Raw genomic sequence first — 26154 nt, 5'->3', positions numbered from 1 at the left:
CCACCGGGCGTCATCGGCGACGACTTCCCCCTAATCAAATATCGAAAATTATGAAATGTTTCTCAATGTTTGAAACCCAGAACACACTGAAATTCATTTCCACTACTATCGAATGTGTTTTATATCGAATACACAAATTACCCATTATCATTTATTTCGCCAACGACAAACTGCGCAAAATATGCGCAAGCTTGATTTCCTACATCACAAGGCTAATAGGCTAACAGCTCACCCTTCCTGTTAGTACGAACGATGAAGGCGACTCTCGTTCAACATCGATACGCTTCAAATATGCCGACAATAAGGTGATTTAAGTTTATTTAAGAGATGGGTACTCGCAATAAGAGCAGTTCATTGTGAGGTTAGTTCCTAATTCGGACTCCGACGGTAGTATTGCTTAGATAGAAGCTAAGCTACATGTTAACGCTACCCAGACCGGAGGAGTCTCTGTGCAGCTGGCATAGCTGATTAACTCACAGCAGGGGAATAGCTGGCTTTTCTCAGGTTGAAACAAACCTGCCTTTCCAAAGATGTCGTGGTTCAATCATGTCAGTCAAGCCTCACATCAGCAGCAACAGCAGCAGCCCGCTGACAGCCACAGACTCGCAGACATGCTGTGTAGCACTCACAACTCCAGGCTCAGGGGTCCGACAGAGGGATCACTGACCATGGCAACACAACACTGGACCGGCTGCTCCACTCCCACCCCGGAGGACTTTCCATCAGCTCCACAGGGTGTAGTCAGCCCTCCGAGCCTTGAAAACCTGTCCTGCGCTTCTCCGGGTGCAGGTAGGGTGAGAGAGCCGGAGCCCATCTCCTATGTGAGCCTCCAGGAGCAGCGGTGCGTCCTGAGCTGGTTCCAGGGCTGGAACGCCAGTCAGAGGGAGCGCTTCTTGCAGGACCTTCTGGGGAAAGCTGTACCTGGGAAAGTGTGCACCCTCCTAGATTCACTCAGTACTCTTCAGGTACTATACACACTGTAACCTATTAACAGATGATCTAGATAGTGATGTTATGTCATTTCTAACATATATCTTTTTGCACACCTAAAAGGTTAAAGACAGACTACCAAACATCTTTGAATGCCAGCTGCGCCTGTGGACCCAGTGGTTTGAGTCATGGGGAGAAGAGGAGAGGAATCATTTCCTGCACATACTGGAAGAGCGGGACCCAGTTTTTGTCGCCCACTTTTACAGGAGTGTTGCTGGTACAGCAGGAAGAGACTGAGCAATGTTTGCGTTGTGATAGAAAAGCAAGTGAAATGTGTTAGAGAGGTGACGTGTTGGGAAACTTGTATTAGACCTTCTCCTCAGAGAATTGCTTGTGTAACTTTGATGGGATTTGTGAAGGTGAAACCATTCCATTAAGAACAGAGGTGTTCATTCAGTATAAGCTCTTTTTATCCCGTTTCCTACACTGGATTCTCCAGGGCTTCACTTCACTTCTCTTTTTAAGTTCAGAACTTTTTGAACCTAATGCTTTCATCATGAGTGATACTCTGCCATTTAGTGACTAATGGTGCGGATGTAAAATAAACAGGTTTAACATCTGGCTGTAACATAATTAAACTTACATGCTTAATATTTCTGTAGAGGGCCTAGAGAGTGACACACCTGGAATGACATGGACAAGGAGACATGTTCTTTTTCAAACATAGAATAATAAACAAAAAGCATTATTGTTTATTTGTTGGTGTTTTATTTTCTGAAACAATCAGCAGCAGTAATAACAGTACTATGCCTGAGAAATATTCTACTGTCACAGGGACTGTTTCATTACCTACTGAGAGGACCATAAATGAGATCTGACACAGGACAAAACACAACTTGCCCTATTCACTATTGTATCCAGTCAATTGATCCAGGTGAAAGTAAAACTATTGGTACCTGACTTTCAGTATCCTCAACACAAAAATTGATAAATGGATGGATTTTGTCTGTAAAGCTTTGCCCTACAAATGAGTATATATGAGTTCTGGCACCAGCATCGTAAAAAACAACCTCTCCCTTTTTGTAGTCCAGTAGAATTCCCAGTGTAATAGGTTGCGTCTGAAGTGGAACTGTAACAGATTTCCTATCGATAGCTCTGTATTGACCTTGTTTGTTCAAGACAAGAGTCCAGAAACCATTTCTCGGACTGAATGATATCGGTCCCTTTCTTGGAGCAGATTCACTGGCCATCCCGATGTGGAAACAACGCTTCCCAGCAACAGAAACCTCCCAGTATTGTCTGCCACTTGAGAACCCAGTCGCGCCCAGGACAGCGAGAACTGAATCATACCGGCCTGGATGGTCTGGGACATTTTGTATTTCCTCACTTGTGGACATCTCGGTGTTATCTGCCGACAGAGCTATTCTGGGATGGGCTGTGTTTGGGTCCAAGGTCATCTTCTCTGTAAACCGAGAAATGTAGTTACTCGTGTATCTTTACATCACATTTTGAAAGAAAACTGATATTCAGAAGTTTAAAACACTACTCCAGTGAGGGGTGTCACTTCCATAAAGTTTAGGTAGTCACAAGTGGCAGTTGAAAAAAAATGATCAAAATTAAAGCAGCAGAGGCTGAGATATTCTAACTTTGGGGCTTTGGCATGGGTCAAGCTCCAAAATAACTGGACCCTACATTTCCCATGATGCAACTGACTGGCATCTTTCATTAGACCCTGCCTGTGTGGTAAACGCCCATGTCTTACCCATGGATGTATAGAGAGAGCTGGATACAGCGTTGGAGGTGGGGCCCATTCATTGCTATGAAAAGTGCGCAGTGGTGCATGAAGCCAAAAACCTTGGTTTCTGCAGTAAGAACTTAGCCATATCTTCCACTTCGTAAGGTTGATAGAGCAAGCTAACGAAAGACTCTTGGTGGCTGAGTGGCTAACCTCCAGTTTATCCCTCCTGGATCAAATCTTGATCATTAAACACGTCATTTTCACAATGTAAATCTATGGGAAGAGGTTGGGGTTTTTTGGGCCCCATGGCATCATGTGAAGGATTCAGACTTTAAAATTCTGTGTTTGGCCAGTATAGAGTGTTCCTGGGATGATGTTTTTCTATAGCCAACACGAAACAGAGCTTCACCCTGGTTTCCTCATCAAGAAGCCAATGGGATTTTTTCAATGGGATTATTGCACTGTGGCAAACAGATATTTCCAATACTTACAGGCTTTGTTCAGCAAGATGATCTTCACAGATAAAAACAACTTTAATGATTTAAAGCCTAATGCAATCACAAGTAAAAAGCTAATGTTAGGCTATAAACTAGTACTAGTACTAGTACTGTCGCTTAATTTAACATCCCCATCACAGTGAGGCTGTAAAGCCATATTCGGCAGAATAACGTTCTATAGTCTCACTTAGCCACCAGTTAAAAACTGCCTTTATTAAGACAAAAAAGCTTTAAAGTTCACAAGTGGGGTATTTACTGATATATTTTCTGTTAAAGAAGAAAATGTGAAAGTCTCTTCAGCTTATGTTTACCCCAGACCTTATCTCAGGCATCTAACCAAAAACCCATTCAAAAAACTCACTGAATTTGAGATGAGGATCCGAGAGTGCAAAAATGCTGACTAATTTCTGGGTTTTAGGACTCATTCCTGGAGCACTCTTTATAAGATTGGCTTCAAAGCCTGGTGCTGTTCCTGGGGGCTTGATCTTACCCTGAAATGCATTGCATGTTGGAAGACAATAATTCCGACTCCCAGCTTAGGATCTAAATGCCTCCCACTGCATCTGCTCGGGAAATTATGGGTACCCACAGCAAACTGATGTTTATGTCATGTCTGTCTCTGAGCTTTGAAAACATCTACAGACGACCTACATCATTTACCACAGCACCATTAGCAAAGAGAAACAGTGTATAAAATAAGTTAACTTGCTTGTGTTTGCTCATTAAAATAATGCAAGACAGCTCCAAATTGTGAAAACGGGTGCCAAGAGTACTAGTGCTAATAGCAGCTAATAGCATTAAGTTGTTGTGCACATTCGTTGATGCAGATGGGCACGTTGCAAAAACTCCTCTCAAGCAAAAATCAACTGAATGGAGAGGAAATGGCAGCTGCAATATTGTTACAGCATGTTTAACAACACAAACACCACATAGAGTGACATAATTAATGAAAAGATCATTCTGCTTGGTTCACTGTGTGTGCCGCCCTGTTGCTATGACGTCAGGTGTGTTTATGTCGGCGAACTTGGGCTAGATGGATCTGCCTGGGATCTGAAGGGTTATATAGTTTTATCATGACATTTATGCAGTTGGAGCATTTTACATGCAGGATTTAAATATTAACACTAAACAGAAATATCAAAGAAACTGCAGGCTGAACATTTCCAAGAAATTAAATTTAATCTTGTGTGTGACTCACTGGTATGGATTATCTTATCTTCCTCATCATTCAGTTTGCTTTGAAGTTCTGAGGAGAGAGAGAGAGAACAGCACATTTTTTTGGGTGGGGGTAATATCACAGTGTGTTCTCTGCAATTTGTTGACCAGAACTAATTGCTACCTTGTACAGTATCCTCAAGTTGTGTCTTCTCATTTTGCAGGTCTGGCATTGAGACAGAAAAGACATCGAGATTTGTACATTTTATCAGGAATCATGAGAGCAACTGCTACATTTTTGTCCCTGTTATATTAAATGAATCTGCTTATTGCAAGAGAGTTGAACATACTGTCGTAATCGCTCTGCAGCTTCTTATTCTCCCTGGTCTGTTCTTCTAACTCCTGCTGCAGCTGGTTAAGCGTGGCGTCCTTCTCAGACAGCTGCTGCTGTAGGTAGTCAGCGTTTTCCAGGGCCTGCTGCAGTTGTCTCTCTAAGTCTGTTTGGTGAAATGTATAGTTAAAAAATGACATCAAATGCCTCCTTGTATTATAATGCTGGTATCAAAAAGCCAAACTAAAGTGGAGGCTATTAAGTAAACAGGTTAAGTTATCCCCTGCTTGACAAACCATTTACAAATCAAATGTGTTGGCAGTGGCTTGACAATAAGCTTTCATCAATACTGTTTCATGATAGGAGTCTAATACAGATTCCATTTTACTGAAGCTGCTGATTGACAGTATTCTGTACAGTGCCCAGTTTCTTTAAATATGTCCACAATAAGTTGTTTTTTTACAGAACCGTATTCTCCTCGGTAGGAAAAACTCTTAAACAGCCTTTTTTTATACCGTTCCCATTCCCAAGCCATCAAGCACCAATGCTTTGTCACACCCCTCTGCTTCTCATAGCGATGCATAGGGCATTTCTATGTGAAGCACAGCTGAATCACATTGTAATGCAAGGTACAGTAAATGTTGTGTAATGGTGGCAGTTAGATCAAGGCAACAAAACTTTGGTTATATATTTGGTTATAAAGAAAGAAAATCATTTTTAAATAACATTAAACAAGAATGTTTTTTGCATTATAATAACGTAACTCGACAGAAATATATCACAACATTGACTTTTGGTTTCACTGCAGTCTCCTGGGTGAAAGTCTTGTTTTGTTTGACCTGTCTACCTCCCCACCCTCTCCCCTTACACAGACTTCATAGTTGCTCTCCACAGTATTGCCATGGATGGGTTTACAGTGGAGTTAGCTGAAGGCCCAGTACGTCTCAAAAACACACTAAAGGACACTTTTGTTGTTGCCGTGATAAAGTGTTGGTATTTAACAACCTGAGAATGAGAACGGGCTGGTATTTTACATGAAAAAGGCCATGCACTGTTTAGCTTGTACCTGAAACATAGCACCTCTTAGCCTTCACAACCGCATCCTTGTTAAATGAGCAAAGTCATCTGGTGTGCTGGACTGAATACAGCGCGTGTGAGGTATGTTCGACACCCCTGCTCTAATATATACTGACTGAATGTACTGTTTTTCTCTATGGAACTCACTCTTGCATTCGTGCTGCAGCGTGATATTCTCCATGTTCTGTTGTTCCAGCTCCTGCTGCAGCTGTTTGAGATTGGCATCCTTGTCATGCAGCTGCTGCTGCAGGCGATCCGCATCCTCCTGGCTTTGTTGCAGGTGTCTTTGTAAATCTGTTTGATGAAACATTCACTTAAAAAAAAACTAAATCGAATGATGTAGTGGATGTGAAGGACAACTACATGCATGGAGTGAGAATGAGGTCATATTGAGGATCTCACCATCACACTGGGTGTTGACATCAGTGCAGCACATTTGCAGTTCCTTGATCTCTTCCTTTAAGTCTGACAGAGGAAGGAGGTGGAAACGCTATGTATCAAACACCAAGAGACTTTAGGTAGTGTCTGTCAAAGTACAAACAACGTCCTTTGTCTTCTCTTTAATGCTTTTTCTTGACTTTGATGGAAAACATCATGAGGCCAAGAAAAGATATAAGGGAGAATTCATGAGGACTTAGGAAAAGACAACCGTGGTGCTAAGAGAATCCAACTGCACCTACACTAGGACACATAATTGTTCAATGGCAGATGTTATTGACATGGGTCTGCTGTGTGAATTTATGCAAGATGCGCAAAATGGGTTTTTGTAAACAGCCGAATGGTACGGCACTTTAAATGCTGCTGCCACGAGGAACTGTGGGACAGCATTACCTCCTGTCTTTGTGTAAAGAATGGTCCATTGTACCCTATGCTAAAGGAGATAAGAAAGAAAGCATTTAACATCTTTCCTTAGCATTTAGAGAATTCACTCACCTCTTATCATCACTGCTATTTACACATCATTTTACTCAGTTAGGAACTTTATCTTTGGACAGAGCCATGCTAGTGGTCCCCTCCCCACCCATTTGCAGTCTTTGTGCTATGCTATGCTAGCTCTGGGCTGTAGCCTCATAGCAAGCAGACGTAGGAGTGGTAACGACCCTCTCATCTAACTCTCTGAAAAAAGCAAATAAGCATATTTCCCATTGTCAAATTATCCCCTTAAGCCACTGCAATGTAATATACATACCTTTATTTGTGTTTTCAAGTCGTCTGTTCTCTTTTTGTTGTGTTTGCAGTTGTTGTTCCAATTCTGAGAGAAGACACAAAAAAACACAACTGCATGAAAAACGTATATGATGACAGATGATTTAGTCATCACGTTAGTCTTAGGAAAATTTCCAATATCTATTCTAGCATGCACAGTAAGAAATAATATGTTGGATGACAGTACAGACATGATGGTATAAAATTCTCAGATTGACAAACCAATGTTATTTTTGTCGACAGCCTTGGATGCCTTTTTCTGAGCCTTTTTCAGCTGTGTCCTCAGATCAGCAATCTCCATAACTAGCAGAGACACAGACACAGACACAGCCACAGTGTTATTTGGTGCTGAAAGGAAACAACCGGCAGCAGATGTAACAACAGCAAATAAAAGATTTTCATACTCAGTTGAAAGTTCTTTGCATCTGCTTCATTGAGTCGAACTTCGCTGTCTTGCAGTTGCCTCTTTGACAAATCCAGTTTCTTTTGAAGCTCTGAAAATGATTTAGAGATCAATGAAATACAAAACCATAGAATCTGTGTATGTGGCTTAACAGAAGGTATGATTGCATTTCGGTCTTTACCTGCAAGATTCTCAGCATTTGTTTCTTTAATGTCTGCTATCTCCTCTTCCAGTGGTTTGATTTTCTTGTGAAGTTCTATAATCTGAGCCGCTAAAGATCAAGCAAGGGATTTTTTTTTTAATATTCTGATGCTACTTGATAACTTGATAAAAGTTGTTTTTCTCTGCTTAAGGCTGAGTGGAACACTTACACAAATTAGCAATCCTTGTATCACTTGAGTCCAGCACCAGCGTCTTTTCTGATATCTGATTTCTGATGTCCTCCAGTTCATTCTCCAGATCTTTAAGAAAGACAGAATGGATCTTAAACTTCCTCAAAATGCATGAAAAAGTATTCAGAATAAATTTGACTTGTGCACACGGCTTTCCACCTTTTATTCTCTCCGATGCTGCTTGTGACTGACGCTTCGCTTGCTTCTCCAATCTTGCTATTTCATCTTGTTGAGACAAGATTTTAAACACTGACAGAAGAAAGTCTAGATTAGATACATTCAGTGAAGCAATAGAACAATTCACTTTTACTGTCATTTTGATGATGACTCACTCAGTTTAGTATTTTCATTGTTTTCATCTTGAATTCCTTCAACTAAGTAATTCAAATGGTCTTGGAGTGCTGTGGAAAAGACAGAATGGCATCATTTCATGTGAGGGCATGTTTCATTTAGACTGTTTATTCCAAAAATTTGGAGATGTAATTGCTTTAGAGTCCTTAGTGTATGTCTTCAAAACATTTCTGTCACTCACCACTAATCTTAGCGTAATCTGTGTCATTTGATGCCACATTTACCAACTTCTCAATCTCTGTTTGTATTGCAATAATCTGTAGAACTGAAAAAAAGGTTAAACATTGATAATCATATTCTAGCATGTATAACTTCCCACCTTTATTATACATATATTTCAGTGCTTTTGACTCTTTCAGTGGATTGTTTATTAAGAATAAGAATAACTTTATTCATCCCCAAGGGGAAATTCAATTATCTGTCAGCTCATCTATTATATGTCAAAGAATTATAAAGCCTGATGGCTGTTGGTATATAGGATCTTCTGTATCTGTCTGCCCTGCATGGAAGATGTTCTACTCACGTCTTTGTGGTTGAGCACTTCTTTCTTTCAGCTCTTTTGTTTTTTTGGTCAGCTCACTATTTTTCTCTTCGATAATTTTTTGAAGTTCTGTGGAAGAATACAAAGTCATTTTTTTTCAGCTTGTATATCCTTCCTTTTTCATGCCTTTTTTGAGAATAACACCTCACATCATTGTTTCAATATGTCACTAAGCTGCACAGTTGCCATTTTTGTGGACTCATTGGAGAGCTTCATTTAAACAACATGAAAAATGAATATCTGAGAAACAGTATATACTTAATGTCATGCAAGGATGTAATATATTGACACACAGGCAACAGTGTATACTGTATAGTGACAATGAAGCACACACACACTGACCTTTTATTTTGGTTTCAGATTCAGTGTTTTGTAGTTGTCTCTTTAGCTCCTCCAGTTGCAGGGTTAATGTAGAAACTTGAAGAGCTGAAAGAACCAGATTTAAAATCAGTTAAATTAAAGAAAGGTGTTCAGATTGTCTTAACTTTTTTCTATTACTGGTGATTTTTTTTTTACAGTAAAGTCAGACTATACTCTTTTACAGTCATTGCCGGGCTGCAAGCACACTGCTACATGTAGCTACATGCTACCATCAGGGAATCATGTAATCTTGGTCGCCAGTGTTGTTGTTTTCTCCCTGATTTCGGAACATATTCCTGCTGGAACAAGTCCAGTTGTGAAGATTTTGGTTGAGAATGTTTTATTGGTGATTTTTCGCGGTAGAAAGTGCTGCTATTCTCTATTACAGTCATTCCCCCTGCTGCAATGACAATGCAGAGACCCTGAGATACAGACGACCCAGAAAGGCTGACCAATCACAGCAGACTGGGGTTTTTTGGGAGGCAGGCACTTAAACGGAGCATCTAATACAGAGGACGAATACAGATGTTCCAGAACAGAGGGTATGGGGATAATACAGTGCTTTTTTGAACATTTAAGCATGCAAACATGTTCTAGTAGAAACCTGAAATAGAAGTATGTACCTCAACATGAGCATAATAGTTCCCCTTTAAAACTCACAAACATCACAACACAATCATTAATTTTCTCAATCAATCATTGGGGAACATGGCTCCACCACTCACCAAGTGAAGTAACAGACTCAGATTTGGACTGCAGCTCCTTCATTTTGGCATCCAGGTCATTCTGCAGACCTGAACACACATTTGGACACATTAGTCACAACTGCTGATTCAACAGACAGAACAAGATATAACATTTGTATGCCTTAAATTTGGTTATCTGAGGACTGTGAACAATATATTTCTAAGATACTAGTTTCTGTATGCTAATCAAATAGTTGTGGTTTTGATAGGCAGCATGTGCCAAGGTTGTCTGGCTATCACCAGATCATGAGCAAAACACTGTCCATAACACACTAAATTTTATATCCCTTTTTGCAGATGATACTATCATATATAAGAAAACAAACAACTCTAAATTGATGCCCACGTGTTCAACTATTTGACAGGTTAAGTACTAGTGCCCCTAAGTGAACTGAATAAACACATCTGTTAATTGTTCCCAATTTTCAGGGGGTGCAACATTTCCATAATAATTTTATAAGACACTGGAACCAAAAAAAAACATTATAAAAGCAGAAGGGAATAAGGTGTAAAATCTGAAATTTCTTCCTGAATATCTAATGTAGTTTACTGCAGACAATTCACATTCAATGATTCCTTTAGCTCTCCCTGTTAGTAATCTGTGGCTCTTCAATTTGTTTGGACAGTAAAGGCTATCCATTAAGGTTCACACACATTTCCCGATAATTAATTCATCTGGAGGGATTGATTTGCAAGATGTTGCATAATATTCCCTGTGCTTTTCCCTCCATCTTTTTACTAGATCCAGCTCTAAAGCTGCTCAGGGTTATCACTGATATATCATGTTCTCTGTGTATGGTAGAAAATCTAATTGTTTGCTAACACTGACAGAAAAAGATGCTGCTATTTCTATCATCAATTACTTTAAAGCAGTGGTATAATGGTAATTGATGAGGTGGGTGTGCTACTAGGTAGATAGGTAGGTTACTGATGAGGAAGTGGGCAGACTCTCATATATTACAATGGCTGTTTAGCTGACAGGTGGGTATACTGTAACTGGATAGAAAAAGAAGTGTGTAGACACCGTATACCTGAGTATACCCTCCACTACACCACTGCTTTAAAGAGCCCCTGCAATGAAAATCAAGTTTTCAACCTTCTGAACATGTCAGTATGTTTTTTTATATGCTACAAAACTTACTGTATCATGAGCGAAATAAGCAGTCAATGCCATGGCTAAACATTTCTGCCTTGAAACTGCAGCTTATCAATGACAGTCTCAAAACATGGATCACACAGGCAGGGTTTCAAACGTCACATACCTAAGCAACCAAACAACTTGTGGGGTGGGGCTTTCCATGTAGTTAGCATAATACTAGGGTGAAACAAGGAGTCTCACAGGATGTGTAGCTACACATCAGTATTTTGCAAGTTTGGTTTCACATAGTTTCACTTCAATTTTTTACACTATTGTATATTCTTTAGTAGCTAGCAAAACAGAAAACAAGCAGAGTTTTGTGTTTGATGATTAGGGTTGAAGATAAGCAGGTACGTTTGAGCTGCAGTTTTTTTCATTCAAAACTTATGTATATGTATTTTAATTAACCAAGATGAGTTTTGAGGGATTTAATCAATGTCCAGAGAGTAACTTTAAAAAAGACATCAAACCCATATATTTCCAACAATGGAGTCAAAAGGGTGTGACGTTATCGGCCAACAGAGACAGTCAGTAACAAGTCAAAAGAGACTACACTCACCTTTAAGTTTTTCCTCAAAACCTGAACACTGTGCTTCTGTCTCATTCAGTTTATTCTGCAGAGCTAGAACAAAAAAAAAACCTATATTCATATTCAACTTAATCTTCTTTTTTCCTTGTTGCAGAAATCTACACATGCTAGTACTGAACTTACCCTTGATCTCAGCTTGATCTCGGGAGTGCTCCTCCACTTTTGCCTTCAGTTGTTCTCTGAGCTCTAGAAACAATAAGGTATGCTTTACCTTAAGAAGGAGCTATACTGCTAATATATAAACTCAAGAAGGTAAAAAAGAAATGAGATACTCACTAGTAACTACAGCAGAAGCTGTTTTTTCCTCATTCTGCTTTTCTGATGCAAGGCTTCTGAGTTGGTTGTGCAGATCAGTGGTTGTCAGAACTGAGAAAGAAAGAAATAAGATAAGATACATGGAAAATTTTAGACTATTTGCTCAGTTATGAATGAAGACACCATGTTTCCCCTCTACTTACTCAGCCTGGCATTTGTCTGATTCTTCTCATTCAGCTCGTTGACATATTTCTGCAGCTCTTCCGTCTTGGTTTTAAGATCATTTGTGAGCTCTGAGACAAATTTAAAGAGGTAAAAACACATTTATTGGTTAGATGAAGAAGATCAGAATACAAAATAACAACAACAGTAGCAGCAGGTCATGATTTGCTTGCTTGGGGATTTGTAAAGAAATATTAGAGATACTTACTGGTCACCTCAGTGGTTCGTAACTTCTGGAGATCTGACAACTGTCTCTGCAGCTGCTCCACCTGACTCTGCAGGGTCAGGATGTGCAGCACTGAAGCCCATCACAACAGAGAGGGAAAATGTAGTTTAATTCAACAGACACTGTAGCAGAATCATATAGGAGGGGATCTGAGAGGAATAGCAGACATTCCTTCATTGGAGAGACGATGGAAGAAAGATTTCCGGTCACAGCTGTTTCAAACTCACCCAGTTTTGTGTTGTCGTCGCCTTTGTCTTCAATTTGACTGATAAGGCCATCCACTCTGTCTTGTAATTCTAGGAGAGTGTAAGTAGACTTTATTGTCAATTACATTTTGTCATTTGTGATTTCATTTCTTTAATAATTTGACTCTGAATTATTTGAAATAGACAAACCTTTTACACTGCCATCAGTGGTCTTGTTTGCAGCCTGAAGGTCCCATATCTCATTCTGCAGCTCAATGACTGTTAAAACTGAAACAAGCAAACACGCCATGAGTTTCTCTGGGCTTATTATTATTAATGTGTTGCCAGTGCTCAACTAATACTTGGAACATCAGTGGATTAGGGGTGTACAAAGAACAAAAGAGCAAATGACTATAATAATGATAATAATGATAATAATAATAATAATAATAATAATGATTTTTTACAGTGCTTTTTAACAGACCCAAGGACTCTTTACATGTGTGGATAAGAAAGTGCACAAATAGAATTACATAGAATTTCTTACAATCAAAGTAAAACATTCTTCCAAATTTAGTTTTGTCTGTTTTACAGGCCAAAGATGATGGATTATAGCCAATGTATATAAGCTCTTATAAAGGGTCTGGGTCATTTCAGCCAGCCAAGCTTTTTGTTGTTTTGTTATCATATAATAGTTGATGCAATTGCACCACCTTTTGGGATTTTTCTCCCACAGTTTTTCGCTAAAGTTCTTCAATAGAAGGCATTCTTTCTTCCTGCAACATGATGGGGATGCTGCCAAGTTTGGTTCATTTTTCAGACAATTTGTAAACATTTAAAAATACTTTTTGATATATTTCTGTTCATTTCTATTGTGTCATGGTACAACAAATTTCAAGATAAATAAATACAACGGCTAGCAAATATCTGGTTTTAAGTTTTAAACCTCACACACATTTGACACATATTATCTTAAATATTTTAAGTTAAATAAACTTTCAGTAAGGTAGTAGTTAAGTATACAACTACCAGATGTTTTGCAAATTATAGTCTCAAACTGTGATCACACGAATAGTACAAATTTAGTTGTTTACATAAAAAAAAGAGCGATTAAATTCACATTTTTGATGACATGACTGTGTTTAAAAGACTTTCATAAATTATTTCTTCTTCTCAGTAATAGCTGTGGAGCCATAGTCCTTATACATGATCAAACTTTTATCTAAAGGGTCACTATAGCAACAGGTGGCAACAGGTGTTTAGTTACACCCATAAAGATTATTTGGAGTTAAACACTGACCTAGATGATAACAGCGTATCAAATCAATGTGCTTACATATTTTGGGGTTGGGGATCAGTCTCTCTATGTCTGCAGTCTTGGAGTTCAGTTCTTCTTGTTTCTCCTCCAGCTGCCTCTGCAGCTCTGTGAGGACACAAAGTGGTAGAGGCAGGAGGAGCTAATGTGACACAAGCACATCTAAATGTCATTTAATCTTCTAAATGACTGTTGAAAAAGCTAACTAACTTTGGTTTAAACAAAGAACATCTGATCATGTAATGAGATAAATTCACTTTTTTTTAACCAAAGCAGAACATTTTGCTCGAACAAGCAGATTAATTAAAGCAACATCTGGCTGCTAATGGAGTGATCTGGCCTTGTTAATTCAAGATACTGTCTGCTATCTCATTCCACTTGTATATCTTTTAAAATAATTTTAAGGAACACACATTTTCAATGCAAAACTAAATTGTTAATACAGATACACATTCGCTGTGTTTAACATTCACTGTGGCTCACCTGAGATTTTGTCTGGGTCTGCTGTGGTGGAGATCTGATCCCTCAGAGTCTTCAGACCATCATGCAGGTTTATCACACTCAGAACTGACTCAGATAAACAGAGTAAACATCACTACACAGCTTAAACTTCTGAAGCAAACTGAGCAGAGACCGTTTTCATGTAAAATGCTAAGATTTCAGCTATATGTGAATAATGCACTGTGCTGACTCTATAATGGCAGTGCTGTGGTGTGACGTTACTCACTGAGTGCCGCTTTGGAGTCTCCGGTTCTGTTCAGTTCTGCAATCTTCTGTTCAAATTCAGTCTTTACCTCTGATATAAACATACATATGAATCATATCAGTACTGAAATTAAAACGTGACTTGTCAGAGCCTTTCGCTAAAGTTATATTTACAACTTACCCACATATCTTTCCTCAAGACCAGAGCATTCTTCACCCTTTAATTTCAATTTCCTCTGCAGCTCTGTTGTATAAAAAGAGGACACCAGGTCATCAGAGCTCTCCCCACACAGCAGTCTTACTTGTTACAATCCTATTAAGAAGAAATCAGCTCACCTTTGACCGCAGCCTGAGCAGAGGCATGTTCCTTCTCTTTGGCTTGAAGCAGAGTCTGAAGGACTGTTTGAAAACAATGTTCAGACAGGCAACGCTTATCTGCACTAACCACAAAATACTCAAACCAAGACTCCACAACTTACCCTTGATCTCAGCTTTATCACGAGAGTGCTCTGCCATTTTGGCCTTCAGTTTTTCCCTCAACTCTAAAAAACGTCAGTTTTGCTTCATGTTACCAAACAGCAATTTTTTATTAAATAAATAAATGAAGGCTGCAACAAACTATTATGTTTATTCTCAATTAATCTGTCATTTATTTCCTAAATTAATCAACTAATTGTTTGGTCAATAAAATGTCAGAAAATGTTTTTTCCAAAGGCCAAGATGCCATCCTCAAATGTCTCATTTTGTCCACAACCCAGATATTCGGTTTACTGATGTAGAGGGGTAAGGATACCACAACATATTTACTTTTAAGAAGCTGGAATCACAGAGGTTTGATTTTTTTTTCTTAAAAAATTACTCAAATCAGTGACTCCATTGTCAAATTAATTGGCGATTAATTAAATATTTGACAACCAATCATTTAATCGTTGCAGCACTAGAATTCAGTGATCTGAAGAAAATGAAATACTTACGAGTAACTGTTAAAGATGACTCCACTTTGTCATCGTGCTTTTCTTTTTCTAGGTTTCTTAGTTGGTTGTGCAGATCAGTAATTTCAAGTACTGAGGTACAGAAATAAAATATTGTAAAGAAATATATTTTAGAGTGTTTCTTAATAATGAATGAAAACACCATATTCCCCCTCTACCTACTCAGCCTGGTGTTTGTCTGATTCTTCTCATTCAGCTCGTTGGCATATTTCTGCAGCTCTTTCTTCTTGGTTTTGAGATCATTTGTGAACTCTGAGACAAATTTCAAGAAGTGAAAACATACGTATTATTTATATACAGAAAATAAGGACACAATAATAATAATATTACAATCAATGTAAGCAGTAGACCTTTAGCTTGCTTCCCTCACTTAACTTTCACAGTCTTCTCTTCAGTGCAACCAGTTGTATTTGATCTGAATAATGCTGCTCATGTTGTGGTGATCAGGGGATTAGTAACGAATCATTAGAGATACTTACGGGTCACCTCAGTGGTTCGTAACTTCTGGTGGTCTGACAACTGTCTCTGCAGCTGCTCCACCTGACTCTGCAGGGTCAGGATGCGCAGCACTGAAGCACATCACGACAGAGAGGAAAACATATAGTTTAATTCAAGAGATACTGTAATAAGGCAGAAGAATCTCATAATTATTTCAAACTCACTTAGTTTTATGTTGGCATCGTCTTTGTTGTCTAATTCACTGAGAAGGCCTTGCACTCTGTCTTGCAAATCTAGAAAAAGAAAACTGTTTTTAGTCTGTATTTTTAAAATTTTGACTGTCAAATAATGTCACAGAGAACTGTTAAACTGGCATTTTAAATAAGACTAACCTACTATACGGTCATCAGTGGTCCCATTGGCAGCCTGTCTCTGAAGGTCCCATATCTTATTCTGCAGCTCAATGACTGTTAAAACTGAAACAAACAAACACACACACACAGTGAGTTTGACTAAATCTGTTAAAAGCAACTACTGACTTGTTTTGTTCACCACCAACCAAATACCTTAAAGATCCTCTAAACTGATGATGCGTCATTCTATAAATATCATCCTGTTTCATTTAGCAATTAGTGCCCAAATAAGCGTAGAAATATCAAGTACATTAGACCTTTATGTAGACAGTCCTTCTGACTTGTAAATGCCATATGCTCTCTTGATTCTTCTGTATATACCACGTCATTTAAACATGATGAAGTCTTGGACTCAAATTTTAAGCATCAAACACATAATTTCCTGCATTTTAGTAAATTTAGTGAAATTTTTTCTGCCTCAATTAATGGTCTAAATGTCTCAAATCTCTGTCACTGATACTCCTTTCATGTTTTTATTGTGGGGACAAATGCACTAAATATTGATTGGGATGTGTCCTTTGCATCAACCCTGAAATCTACATCAATGGAGTGCAGAGACATGACATTAACACTCAGGGCTAAAGAAATGCTTGGCTGCAGCTGAAAGTTTAGAGAACACTTATTGAGCTCACTGATTTGGGGGTTGGGAATCAGTCTCTCTATTTCTGCAGTGTAAGAGTTAATTTCGGCCTGCTTCTCCTCCAGTTGCCTCTGTAGCTCTGTGAGGAGAAAGCGAGAATCAGTGATCATTTCAGGAAGGAAAAAAAAAACAATAAGAATGTTTTAAAGAAGTAAGAACACAACAAAATATTCTCAATACCTGACTCAATATTGCACTGAGACATATACAAGTTCCCAGTGTGAAACATTCACTGTGACTCACCTTTGATTTTGTCTGGGTCTGCTGTGGTGGAGATCTGATCCCTCAGAGTTTTCAAAGCATCATGCTGGTTTATCACGTTCAAAACTGACTCAGATAAAAAAGAGCAGACATCAATACACATCTCAGCAGTAACTGAGCATAGACAGCTTTCATGTAAAATGGAAGAGATTTCCTCTGTAATGTAAATAATACACTGTGCTGGTGTGATGATGTCAGTACTGCAGTGTAACGTTACTCACTGAGTGTGGCTTTGGTGTCTCCGGTTTTGCTAAGTTCTGCAATCTTCTGTTTATATTCAGTCTCTACCTCTGATAGAAACACACACATGATTCAAATCAGCACTTAGAAACTAAAACATGACTGATCAGAGCCTTCAGCTGAAGTCATATTTACAACTTACCCTTGTGTCTTTCTTCAAGACCAAAGTATTCTTTACTCTTTAATTTCAGTTTCCTCTGCAGCTCTATTGTACAAAAAGATGAAGTCACATCAACTCAATGCTCAACTGATATTGCGCTTTGAAGTTGTCAGTGCAGAGTTAATGAACTTACCATTTATTTCGGCCTGAGCTTTTTCAAATTCCCTTTCTTTGGCTTGAAGCAGAGTCTGAAGAGCTGATATGAAACAATGGGATGTTAAGAGAATTTAATCTAAGTGAGTCAAAGCTACCAAATATTAATGGGATCTGTTTTTGTCAATTATCAGAAGCAGTGGATGAAGAACTCAGATCTTTAACCTTAGTACCACAGTGCAGAAATACTGTGTTACAAGTAAAAGTTGTAAAATTTACTTAAAGGAGCAGTATAAAGGTTTTAGTGACATCTAGCAGCGAGGTTACAGATTGCACCAAACTGTACTGCTTACCCCTCCTTTTTCAAAGCATGTAGTCAATCTACAGCAGCCTTCAGGTAATCAGTGTAAAATTATGTAAGTCCAGAGCCAGTGTTTAGTTTGCCCTATCTGGGCTACAGTAGAAACATGCAGTTGCAACATGGCAGGCTCTGTGGGAGAGAACTTCCCCTAGGTAAGGAGAACACAAGTCTGAATTTCAGGTGGTTAATAAAGAATGACACTGGAAACATCCCCCTAAATCCTACACACTGCTCCTTAAAAGGTCCAGTGTGTAGCCAAGAACTGACAAACCAATCGCATTTTTGTGTCAGCCACTGTAGTTTACAGCCCTTCCGTGATGAGAGCATCAGAAAAACAGTTCTTTTTTAACGTGAAACTGCTTCATTAAGTGTTTATACAGGTTTTCCGTAGATAATTCGGCTCCCGGTAAAAAACCTCCTGAACAATAAACACTGAAGGAATTCTAACAAAGGATGGCACATGGGAGAAGTTACAACTGGTTGCAATCTGCAATCCTCACCACTAGATGTCACTAAATCATACACACTGCCCCTTTAGGTTCAGTACTTAACGTACTTAGTTACTTTCCACCACTAACTATCAGCTGCTTTTCAGCCTGACTTTATTAGTAGATGTAGAAGAGGAGGACTCACTGGTGGCTGGATTTGGTGATGTTGTCTGGTGTTGCTCATCGTCATTCAGCTCTCTCACTTCTTTCATTATGCTGATGATTTTCATGACTGGTCAAAGTAAAAGAAAAGACTTCAATGTTTAGGCACTGACTTTTGGTTCTGATATATCTATGATGTAGTGTGCTTTGTTTTCTGCTAGTGGAGATAGTACAGCTTTAAAATAGAAAGGTTTTTGGAAAACAGAAGAATCATGAAGTAGAATCGGGTATTTTTTAAGGGTCAGCCTGCCTCTTTTTCATACTTAGTTGTGCCTGGGCATACTCTGATTCCTCCAGCTGCTTCTGTAAGTTTTCTTGTTTTCTCTTCTCCTCCTCCAAAATAACTCGTAGCTCTAGGGTGAAAAACAAGAACAACAACTTTTCCAGTTTATCAATTCATAATCCCACATTAGGCATGTACAAGTGTGACTTTATGTAGGCTCATTCACCTTGAAGTCGGGAATAAGTTGTCTTTTTGGCATTCATCATTAACTGTCTGTAATGCTCCACCTCGGCCTGCAGTATTAAAATTTCCTTGGCTGGAGAAAAAAGACAAGGAATGTCAAATACCTGCTGTGGTAAAAATTACTATAACAACAAAAAAACTGCATTCTTTTGGGTTACAAACTCACTAAGTTCTTTGTTATGCTCCTCACGATTCAACTGTAAAATCTTCTTTTTAAGGAGCTCAATTCTTTGCCTCCACTGCCTCTGGTAATCTGAAAAAGAAACAACAATAAAGCTTTGGTAACATTAAGTTTGTCATGTACAAGATTACACAGGAACTACAACACTACGAGACAAAGACAGGACACAAAGTACAGGGACTCACCAGCAGCATTATTCCTGGATTCCTCAATGTGGACACTGATGAGCCTCTGCACTGCTGCAATCTTACTGTGCACAGAAATCAGCTCCAGCACTGGAGCACCAGCAGAGAATTTGTGTCAGGAAAAGTTGCACCCCAAACCTTTGACATTGTTTAATATAGAGAAAATATACTGACTAGTTGATTCTGCATCTCCTTTGCCTCGCAGCTCACTGAGCTCCCTGTCAAGCTGTTGTTGTAGAGCTGATGAAGTGGAATTAAGAAGACAACAAATCATGAAACATTTAATGCTAAAAGATGAATTCCTGCAAAACAAAAGTGAAAAAGCAGAAAGAACATATAAAGTGACATGGTGTAAGGGACTATGTAACTTTCACAAAAAGGGGCAACAAATGACACTTATGTAATAATACTAACTGTAACAAATGTTCATAGTTTCACAGATGGGGAAGAGTCTACAAGGGAAAGTTCATCTCAAAACTGCCATGCCCCCCATTGGCCACCCCTTGGCGGCGCCTATGAATATTTACCTAAAGTTTGCTACCATTAGCCGCATAAGCTACTGGTAACACCGGATCAAGTAAGGTTGACGTGCATTTATTCATGAATTCAACTTTCAATTTGAAAAAGGAAAATTTGTTCTTGCTAACTGGGTGTTCTTGTCTCAAAAGCCTGACTTCTGATATACGTCCTGAACATAGACTGTATAAAATAATGTAGACTGTACAAAATAATGGATGTAGCTACTGTGATGTCACCCACAGGTTTGTGGACAGCCAGTTTGAGGCCTCAAGTTTGGCATTTCAGCCGTGCCATCTTGGTGTTTTAGAGCCAGAAATGACCAAATGCGGATGAGGGTTGGAGCTTTTAAGGAGGGAGGGGTAAATCTGACTCATAGAATGCTGTGACAGACAGCCTGTCACTCAAGTGGACTCACCCTTAATTATACGTAACTTAAAGCCTTAATAAAATGTAAATGGGTGACTTATATAAAAATTCATCCCCTGTACAGTTGCCATGGATGTTTAAATTAGCTACAAAGTCTGAAACTGTTTCTGTACCAGGCTGTTAACATGTATTTCTCCTGTAAAGCTGGGCATTTTCACATGGGCTTGATTGATTCGCTTTTGGAGCCAGCCTCAAGTGGCTGTTTGAGGAACTGCAGTTTCTAGCGCTTCTGCATTGGCTTCATTTCTCAATCCAAGATGTTGCCGCATGGTCCTGAATTAAAGACGGGCAATTTTCAAATCATAAAGTGTAGATATCTCATTCATGTGCAGCAATTTACCCTGAATTCTCTTGTTGGCCTGAAGACTTGTTTCTCCTCCTCTAGATTCTGCACGCTCCAAGTCCCAGATCTGATTTTGCAATGAGATGATCTGAAGAACTAAACACACACACAAAAACCAAGTTAAATCAAAGCCATTTACTACCGTGCAGCTCATACAGACTATATGTTTGTACAAATCAGCATCTTGAGACTTAACCACTGCTCACAACTGTTCTACAAATGTCTTAAAAATAAAACATTCTTACTCAGTGTTGAGTTTGTGTGGCTTCCTTTAATTTGCTGCGTCTTCACGTTCAGTTCATCAATCTTGTCTTGCAGCTCTCTCTGCAGCACTGCTGGCACACGGGTTTGGAATCAAAGACATTTAGTTGATTTATCTAACAAAGCCATTCCCACAGACACACCAAGCAGAACTAGCAGTGCAGATGAAAATATCGAGCAGTTGGAGCCAAGCTAAAATATTTATAGTTGAAAATGATATTGATGTTTATTGTGTCAGAGGTAAAAGGAGGATACGATGCTAAATTGTGAAGACTTTTCCAGCGGATAAAGAGCAAAGCAACACTCACCTCTGATATCAGTAGGTTCCGTAGAATTAGCAGCATGATTGACCTTCCTTTGTAATGCACTCACCTCCCTTGTGAGTGCAATGATTTTCAGGGCTAGAAAGAAAACAAACATTTTCATTTGACCAAACTGAAACTTTGCATTGCTATAAGAAATGAAAAGTGACATGTACTGCAAAACGATAAACAAAACATGAGCGGTTCAACTCGAAGTCAGGCAAACTTACTCAGAAATGCATCACTATCAAATGTCTCCAGGAGTTGGTTCATTTTGTTGAGTAACTGGGTTTGATAAGCTGTCCAGGAATTAAAGACACAGTTTAGCATTTTATCCATGTGTATCGTCTAAACATGTGCCATAGAAGCAGAGTATGATTTACAGTCTAAAGCTTACAGCCAGTAATAGCTGAGGCTGTCGAGCTGCATGTGGCAAGCTGCAGGTTCAGCAGTCTGACCTCCCTCCTCAACCCAAAGGCTTCATTATCTGTCAGAAAGAGTGCAGGTTATATCAGAGCAATAGTTTGAAATAGTGGTGTACCCCAGATTCTGGATGAAGACTCACCTAGCTGTCTGTTGCGGAGAGCTGTCTGCTGAAGCTGACTGTTAAGCTGTGCCACCTGTTCCTCCATACCTGACAAGGCATTGTGGTAATTCAGGAAGATAATAGAGACAGTACGTCGCAATACGTTTATTAAGTGTTACAATATGGTCTCTACATCAAGCTAAACCATTTTTTGTATTTGAAATGGGAGACTTTACATATAAATGACTCACCAGTACAAGTTTTGATAATAACTGACTGTGAGAGAACAAAATACATTGGATTAGTTGACATAAATACGAAAAGTAGATTAAAAAAACATTCTTGAATTTTTTTTTTGTTGTTGTTACTTACAGTTACATTGATATTCCTGGGATCAATTCCCTCTGGAATTGTTATCTGAAAGAGAAAGAGCATTGTAAGGATTGGCCAAATTGCTGCATAAATGTGTTTATTTCATATGACAAGTAACAGTTTTGAGGACTCACTGGGATTTTTGAAATTATTTGGTCCACATCTGGGTTTCCTGTACGGCCAATTACATAGCCCTGATGGACTGGGGAAACAGAGACCATTAAACATAAACACTTAATGTAGCTGTTAGGAGTTTAAAATATTTACATATTATTCACTGCTTACTAACAGAACTACACATGGATTACTGTTCCATGTTTACAGTGTTTTCATAATATTGTCATCCATACTCTCATTTTATTATTTTGATCTTTTCTGTACAAACGAAATCTATTATATGTCCATCCTAGGAGAGGGATCTCTCCTCGGTTGCTCTTCCTGAGGGTGTTGTATGCTATACAAACTGTAAAGCCCCTTGAGGAATATTTGTGATATTGGCTAGATAAATAAAATTGATTTGACTTACCATGTCTGTTGTCAGAAGCTTGAAAGACACAGGAGAGAAGGACGGGAATCCAAATGATGCGGGAACCCCCAGCCATTGTACTGCTTGTCTAAAATGTCCCTCTTCAACCTAATGCTTTTTATATGCCACTGAATGATCAATGTCTGCAGATGTTGGTGGTCTCCCAAATAAGGAGGAACAGACAAATGCCTACGTTGACAAAAAGCTAAAATCTACGTCCATCCAAAGAAGAAGAGGTTGCATTAGATATTGCAAAACTTTTTATTTGTGCTCAACAAACACTGTGGTAACACTCAATCAAGGTTACTGTCCTAGTGGACCAATATTTAAAAATCAGTCACAAAGCAAGCCAGGCAGGAGGCTGATGAATACTGCACTCTGTAGTTCATTTTTACAAAGTGTGGAGAAGAATGCTTTGTTTGTGTGCCACCATCCAGTCCATCTATCTATAATGTCTCCATGTCAACAGTCCGTCCTGACTCTAAACTATTTGTAATGAAGAACATATAACCTTAACAAATTTAAGGGTAAGATCTAAGCATTATCATAGCTTCACATGGCACCATCAATATATAGACTGGAAACTGAAGTAAATGGAAACATCAAACAATGTTTAGGTGACAAGTCAAGTTGAAATTAAAGTGACAAATTCTGCAAGTGTCAGGTCATAATTGACAAACACATCTATTTACACTGGATTAATGATTAAAAGGGTCCAAGAGTTGTATAGTGGCATGCATAAAGGTGAATAAGAATTTAATTTAAAAATATTTTCTTGTGCTCCTCTGTTGGCCTGGCAATCTATATGTAGTGCACAGTAGATTACTGTATACACCACGTAACCACAAAATCTTTTCTCTGACATGGGTCTCTTGTCAACTTTCTAATAAATAACTTTAAAAAAAGGAATGCTCTTGAAACACAATGAAATATGTGTCATCCTGGAGATACATGCTGTGTGACTGTGAGTCTTTGAGGTTTTTTTTTTGGTGACTTCTAAACAGCACCCAATTGTTGTTTTTTTTTGTGTTTTTTTTTAAAGCAAGACGGTGACAAATGAAAATAAACTCTTTGCAAAAGCTTGTATTTGCAAACTAAAAAAGAGCTGTGTCAACCTACTTGTATAGAATAACTTGCTTTGTTTGAGTTGTGGTCTGAGCTTCTTCCCATGTTTACAGTATTTCCTGTGGAGGCGTTGATAATGATTGACAAAATGTTTTCGATTCTGGTCTTTTTCCCAGTAAGATGCCAGTAACCAGTTAATACTCTACTATCAGGTGATAAATAGTTTAAGTTTAACTTGTTGAACTTAAACTATTTATCAGGTGATAAATAGTTTAAGTTCAACAAGTTGTCCCTGTTGCTGACTTTGTTTTGTCATTAATGCCCACATAACCCTGACATTAATGTAGTCCTAACATTTTCAAAGCTAAGATCAACCTTAATTTAACTTGACATGTAAGACTCTGGACTAGCTTTACACACATCACACTGCGCAAATCACAGTTCACTCCACTAATCGTAGACATGTTTTAAATGCAGAAAACTGTAAGTGCAATTTCAATCCTTAAACAAACATTTCGTGGATTTCCAATAACAAAGGTGCATCCATGACAAAGCATGTCATTGAATCATAAAGCTACACTCCATATATATGTATGCAAGTTTCAGAAGGCAACAGCTACAACATAAATTATATCAAGCCACTTATTCTAAGCTTGCCTGCAGTTGAATGAAACACCATGGAATACTCTATCACAAACATCATGGCAATTATCCAACCTGTGACTATATCCATATAATAAGACAAAAAGAATATCTTAGTGTGATTGGATTAAATGAGACTGAAGACTTCTGTCCCACTTAACTTTTTATGTCACAAATCCTAAAATCCCAGAAAAAAAAGAAAGGAAAAACAAAACGCCCCTGCACACAAACAAGTGTGTCCAGTTATTGATCAGATCTCTGTTTAGATTGGCACTGGATGAAGCTATGCTGGGAATTATGATATCACCAGAGTGAGTCTACAAAGAAGATAAGGGAAAAAAAAAACAGACAAGAAAGTCACCCATCCATTTTCGTAACCGCTTATCCTCTTTAACGTCGCGGAGGGGGGGGGGGGGGGGGGGGCTGGAGCTTGTCCCAGCTGACACTGGGTGAGAGGCAGGGTACACCCTGGACAGCTGCCAGGGCTGACACATAGAGACAGACAACCATTCACACTCACATTCATACCTACAGACTATTTAGAGTCATCAATTAACCTAACCTGCATGTCTTTGGACTGTGGGAGGAAGCTGGAGCACCCGGAGAAAACCCATGCTGACATGGGGAGAACGTGCAAACTCCGCACAGAAGGGCTGAACCAGGAACCCTCTTTCTGTGAGGCGACAGTGCTAACCACTACACCACCATGCAGCCCCACAAAAAAAAAGTCAAGTGATTCAAAAATTTTTACCAGAGCAAAAATATAGTATTCTGCAACTTGTTGACCACAATGCAAAATATTACATACTATCATGATTCAGCATTACAGTACTTAGAGTCTGGCTTGATATTAATGAAAATAGCAAATTAGGAATGCTTAGTGACAATTTATTTGTGTTCTATTAGTTCTCAACTACCAGGTGATCTCTGTATGTTTAATAAGTTGTCTCTATTGCAAACTTGTTCTATGTGATTGTGAGCCCATACCAGCTTTTTTTTTCTCTAGGTCTTATTAAAAGCAAAATCTATACAGAGCTCTTGTTAACTGAAACAAACTAATTTCCAAATGGGAAGTCCATCAATAAGATGCACCTACAGTCACTCTATAGTGTACTGTGTATCAGCTATTACTTTTTTAGTATAGTAAAAATGCTTTATTTGGGGATGCAAACAAAAAATTTTGTGGCAATACTGTCCAATGATCTGATATAAGGATGAGACTGGCAGGAGGAGGCAGAGTTCTGTTTCAGGGCCTGTCTTAACTAATCACTTTACAATGTATTTAACTGGCACTACAAAAACAAAAAGAAACAGCATACAAAGTATGCCTACAGGACAGTTCATGTGTTCTGGTACACTTGACAGACTAAATTCAAATTATTTAGTAGGAAGAAAACAGTAGCCCTACTATTTACGTGAAATATTGATGCCAACCCAAGACAATAGAGCCACACACTTAAGTGCCAACAGATCCACTGGCAATAATAACATGGGAACAATTAGCTTAGCATTATAGGGCAGAAAAAACATGCATGCTGTGAATTACAGTGATATCACTACAGCAGTAAAGAATGCACATACCTGTAGATCACACCAGTGTTCCTGAATTACTATTTTATGTCAGCTCTGTAAAGTTAATACTGAAATGACTGCATATGCAGCAGCAACGTGAAGTATAAACTAGAAATAATGTGGAATTTCCATTATTGTAATATGACTCTGTGAAACAG

At 38.7% G+C, this 26154-nt stretch overlaps 2 protein-coding genes across 3 annotated transcripts; one reads left to right on the top strand and one right to left on the bottom strand.

Moving 5' to 3' along the window:
• Positions 1–203: 203 nt before the first annotated feature.
• On the top strand, positions 204–1685 carry c12h14orf119 (chromosome 12 C14orf119 homolog). Its single transcript, XM_033650790.2, has 2 exons — positions 204–965; positions 1054–1685. Exons 1-2 carry the CDS (start codon positions 531–533, stop codon positions 1225–1227), a joined length of 609 nt encoding a protein of 202 aa, XP_033506681.1. The 5' UTR covers positions 204–530; the 3' UTR covers positions 1228–1685.
• Positions 1682–22895, bottom strand: LOC117272064 (uncharacterized). 2 transcript variants are annotated; one of them, XM_033650788.2, is made up of 56 exons: positions 22718–22895; positions 22326–22393; positions 22192–22236; positions 22071–22095; positions 21859–21927; positions 21691–21780; positions 21524–21592; positions 21300–21392; positions 20976–21062; positions 20728–20826; positions 19617–19682; positions 19443–19532; positions 19243–19329; positions 19060–19149; positions 18874–18963; positions 18594–18680; positions 17640–17702; positions 17489–17551; positions 17328–17396; positions 17089–17172; positions 16838–16924; positions 16185–16268; positions 16017–16085; positions 15834–15923; positions 15517–15606; positions 15337–15426; positions 14842–14904; positions 14699–14761; positions 14544–14606; positions 14385–14453; positions 14141–14224; positions 13679–13765; positions 12553–12630; positions 12385–12453; positions 12140–12229; positions 11913–12002; positions 11731–11820; positions 11578–11640; positions 11425–11487; positions 9707–9775; positions 8964–9047; positions 8604–8690; positions 8262–8345; positions 8062–8130; positions 7889–7978; positions 7709–7798; positions 7519–7608; positions 7339–7428; positions 7157–7237; positions 6918–6980; positions 6131–6193; positions 5876–6022; positions 4671–4817; positions 4505–4546; positions 4364–4411; positions 1682–2392 (listed from the first exon to the last, which is right to left on the bottom strand). In XM_033650788.2, exons 1-56 carry the CDS (start codon positions 22791–22793, stop codon positions 1839–1841), a joined length of 4890 nt encoding a protein of 1629 aa, XP_033506679.1. In that variant the 5' UTR covers positions 22794–22895; the 3' UTR covers positions 1682–1838. The 2 variants fall into 2 exon arrangements, with proteins under 2 accessions (XP_033506679.1, XP_033506678.1); XM_033650787.2 differs by having other exon boundaries at positions 20976–21065; positions 22718–22893.
• Positions 22896–26154: the final 3259 nt, after the last annotated feature.

The sequence above is a fragment of the Epinephelus lanceolatus genome, chromosome 12, assembly GCF_041903045.1.
Source record: "Epinephelus lanceolatus isolate andai-2023 chromosome 12, ASM4190304v1, whole genome shotgun sequence".
NCBI classification, from domain to species: domain Eukaryota; kingdom Metazoa; phylum Chordata; class Actinopteri; order Perciformes; family Serranidae; genus Epinephelus; species Epinephelus lanceolatus.
This window is presented reverse-complemented; position numbering and strand designations above follow the sequence as displayed.